The 3,777-nt window shown below is 39.9% G+C and overlaps 1 protein-coding gene across 1 annotated transcript; it reads left to right on the top strand.

The window, feature by feature from the left end:
- The first annotated feature begins 422 nt into the window (after positions 1 to 422).
- LOC113144927 (olfactory receptor 4M1-like) lies at positions 423 to 1,358 on the top strand. Its single transcript, XM_026331250.1, has one exon. The coding sequence runs from the start codon at positions 423 to 425 to the stop codon at positions 1,356 to 1,358; it is 936 nt and encodes a 311-aa protein (XP_026187035.1).
- Positions 1,359 to 3,777: the final 2,419 nt, after the last annotated feature.

The following is a 3,777-nucleotide window of genomic DNA, read 5'->3' as shown; positions in this document are numbered from 1 at the left end:
CAGTAAGTGGGACCATCCACTGTGACATCAGTGTGCCGCTGTGGGCGTCCTCTGTCTTAAAGTGTTGAAACAAAGTCAAAGCAGAGTTGAGACTCAGTCAGGAGAGACTCTCAGGTTGACTAAAGCAGAACAGCAGGTGAATGTTCAGACTCACTGTCACTAGTGTCTTATCAGTAGTTTCAAAGCTGTGCATCATTTTTGACTTTGAAAAGGAAATGATACATCTGGGAACCTTTGTTCAAACTGTATCATGATAATGAATGTGTTCAGTATTACTACACTGACTTATGTCCATATGTGCTTGATGGTTAAGTTGCACATTGTGCTGGCTCAGTCCAAATTTAAGGTGGTTAAATTTTTAATGTACATCAAAAGGTAACATACTTCTTGTTTGTGTGTATAGTGGAAGCAGAGGAAGCATCATGATAAACTCAACACAAATTTCATATTTCACACTTGCAGCCTACTTTGATACAGGGGTTTTTAAATACTTACTTTTTACGTTAATTTTGTCTTTATATGTTTTTATTGTTTGTGCCAATTTATTGCTGATTGTAGTGATCTGTATGAACAGAAGCTTACATGAGCCCATGTACATTTTAATGTGCAGCCTGTTTGTAAATGGACTGTATGGTAGTACATGGTTGTTTCCATTCCTTATGATTCAGATCTTTTTAGACAGTCACATTGTTTCTGCTTCAGTTTGTTTCCTGCAGATTTTCTGTGTTCACTCTTATGGAGCTGTAGAATATTTAAACTTAGCCTTCATGTCTTATGACCGATACCTTGCTATCTGTGATCCCTTACATTATAACACACGTATGACGTATAACAAGGTTGCCATGTTTATTTTTCTAACATGGTTTTATCCTTGCTTTGCAATGATAGTTTTGCTGTCTTTGGCTTTACCTTTACAGCTGTGTGGGAACATCATTTACAAAGTTTACTGTGATACCTATTCTGTTGTCAAGCTTGCTTGCTCTAACACCAGTTTAATTAACATTTATGGTCTCATCGCTACTTTTAGCACAATTGTTGGCTGTTTACTTTCAATCATGTACACATACATGAGGATTCTTCAGGTGTGTCTTTCTGGTTCAGAACAGACCAGACAGAAAGCTGTCAGTACCTGCACACCTCACCTTGCTGCCCTTCTGAATTTTTCTGTCGGGGCTTGCTTTGAAATAATACAGAGTAGATATAATATGAGCGGTGTACCAAATATGTTACGAATTTTTTTATCATTATACTTTCTTACATGCCCCCCGCTCTTCAATCCTGTAATGTACGGCCTGAAAATGTCCAAAATCCGTAACATATGTAAAAGTCTGATTTCGAAAGTGGACACTTCAAATTAAGTTGTCCTACATGTTTCTTATTTGCATTGAGCTGTATAGAATTGAATTGAACTGTGCTGTTCAACCAGTTTTCTTCTGTGACCGCAAGAAGATACCCAAAGTCATTGAAAGAATAGTGTGCACCATGTCATCTCAGACTGAGCAATAAGTTGATTGTATATTCTAGTACCTGTCATCTTTACAGTATACACATTATGTAATGTGTATACATGTAAAATTATGTAAATATACATAGGTGGTGAGAGGCCGACGTGTGTGTGTCCAAGTCTTTCCAGGTGAAAAGTACCTCACAAGTCATTTAACCAGTCCCATGCTGAAGGGCCTCAGGCATTTTCCAGTATTAGAGCATCGCCTTCCTCACCATTATAAGTCCATAGGTGAAGAATTGTTAGTTGGCTATTGTTTCTATTTTGCTGAGAATAATGATTGTGGGATCAGGTTGTTTTGTTAATCCTGGAACTTTAGAGACAGTGTTTTAGATTCTCCCTCACAGTTGAGTCAGCTTAGGGGACAAGACCATCTGTCATGTTGTGGTGACACCTCAGGAACATTAATAGGATCACTTCAGGAAAATCTGCTATGGGTAGAAACAAAGCAGCTTTATCACTGTTTAAAAATTTGATTTCTCCCTCAGACATTCACACTGTGTCTGTTCCCTTTTGTTTCCTGCAAGTTTATCGTGTTTATTCTCATGGCTGTGTCATGTCATGTCCTATGATAAATACCTATCTGTTATCCTCTACAATATAACACATATATGACCTCTAACGGGGTCACTAAGCTCATTGCTGCAACATGGTCCTACCCTTCAGGGCTAGAAATTAACTTTATAACGCTCACACAGTCTGTAAGGAGTTATCAATCAAAAAATTGTAGGAAAACAGTGAAATAACCCAATGACTGTTGCTTACTCGTAACCTTTGGTCAACCTACTTCAACAACAACAATAAAAAAAAAAAAATACAACAGAGGTAGGTCCCATTCATCCAAAATCAATATATTATGCAAGGGTAATCATAGAGTAATCATCTTTAGAGTTCATTCAGTTTATACGAGTTTCTTTTAGAGTCCACTGTAGTGTGAGGCATCCAGAAAAATAGTCCAAAAAAAAAAAACAACACCCCAGAGGACAAAGTAATCCACATGAATAGTCGAGTAAAAAAACAAAAGAAAGCCACCGCAGCTGAGGTGTGTGCTCGCTCTGCTCTCAGCTCCAACTACTTGCAGGAGATTCAATTCAATTCAATTCAATTTTATTTGTATAGCGCCAAATCACAATACAAATCATCTCAAGGCACTTTACAAAAACTAAAACTAAAAACCCAACAATTCCCTTATGAGCAAGCACTTGGCGACAGTGGAGAGGAAAAAACTCCATTTAACGGAAGAAAAAAACCTCCAGCAGAACCGGGCTCAGTTTGGGCGGCCATCTGCCTCGACCGGTTGGGGTGAGTGGATAGAGCAGAGAGAAAAGAACAGCAACAATAAACAACAAATAGACACTGCAAGGTGGTGGGGCCAGTAACTGCACATCAGCGATAAACAGCTCCAGGACCAGGGACACCTGCAGAAGGTACAGAGAGAACAGAGAGAGAGGGAGAGAGCACAAACTAGGGGAGAGAGAGAGCACAAGGTTAGTGACATTCAATGGTGGAATATACATGAGGTGGGAGGAGAGAAGAGAGAGGAGGGGAAGGGAGGGGGGGGTTAGGGTAGGGGAGCTCAGTGCACCGATGGTCCTCGGGCAGTCTAGGCCTATAGCAGCATAACTAACTAAGGGATGGTTCAGGGTTGCCTGAAGCCAGCCCTAACTATATGCTTTGTCAAAGAGGAAGGTTTTAAGTCTAGCCTTAAAAGTACAGAGAGTGTCTGCCTCCTGAACCCAGGCTGAGAGCTGGTTCCACAGGAGAGGAGCTTGATAGCTAAAGGCTCTGCCTCCCATTCTGCTTTTGAGAACTCTGGGAACCACAAGTAGGCCTGCACTCTGAGAGCGAAGTGGTCTATTGGGATAATATGGTACTATGAGGTCTTTAAGGTATGAAGGAGCTTGATTATGAAGGGATTTGTATGTGAGAAGAAGGATTTTAAATTCTATTCTATACTTTACAGGGAGCCAATGAAGAGAAGCCAATATAGGAGAAATATGATCTCTCTTGCTAGTTCCTGTCAGGACTCTGGCTGCGGCATTCTGGATTAATTGGAGGCTTTTTATTAAGATATTAGGACATCCAGATAGTAATGAGTTACAGTAATCTAGCCTTGAGGAAACAAATGCATGGACTAGTTTTTCTGCATCATTTTGAGACAGGATGTTCCTAATTTTGGAAATGTTGCGCAGGTGAAAGAATGCAGTTCTAGAAATTTGTTTTATGTGTGAGTTAAAGGACATGTCCTGGTCAAAAATAACTCCAAGGTTTTT

The sequence above is a fragment of the Mastacembelus armatus genome, chromosome 13, assembly GCF_900324485.2.
Source record: "Mastacembelus armatus chromosome 13, fMasArm1.2, whole genome shotgun sequence".
NCBI classification, from domain to species: Eukaryota; Metazoa; Chordata; class Actinopteri; order Synbranchiformes; family Mastacembelidae; genus Mastacembelus; species Mastacembelus armatus.
Note: the sequence above shows the minus strand (reverse complement) of the source record. Positions and strands in the feature narration are given on the sequence as shown.

Coding starts and splice junctions, on each gene's coding strand:
- LOC113144927 (XM_026331250.1), top strand. CDS start 423: ATGATAAACTCAACACAAATTTCATATTTCACACTTGCAGCCTACTTT.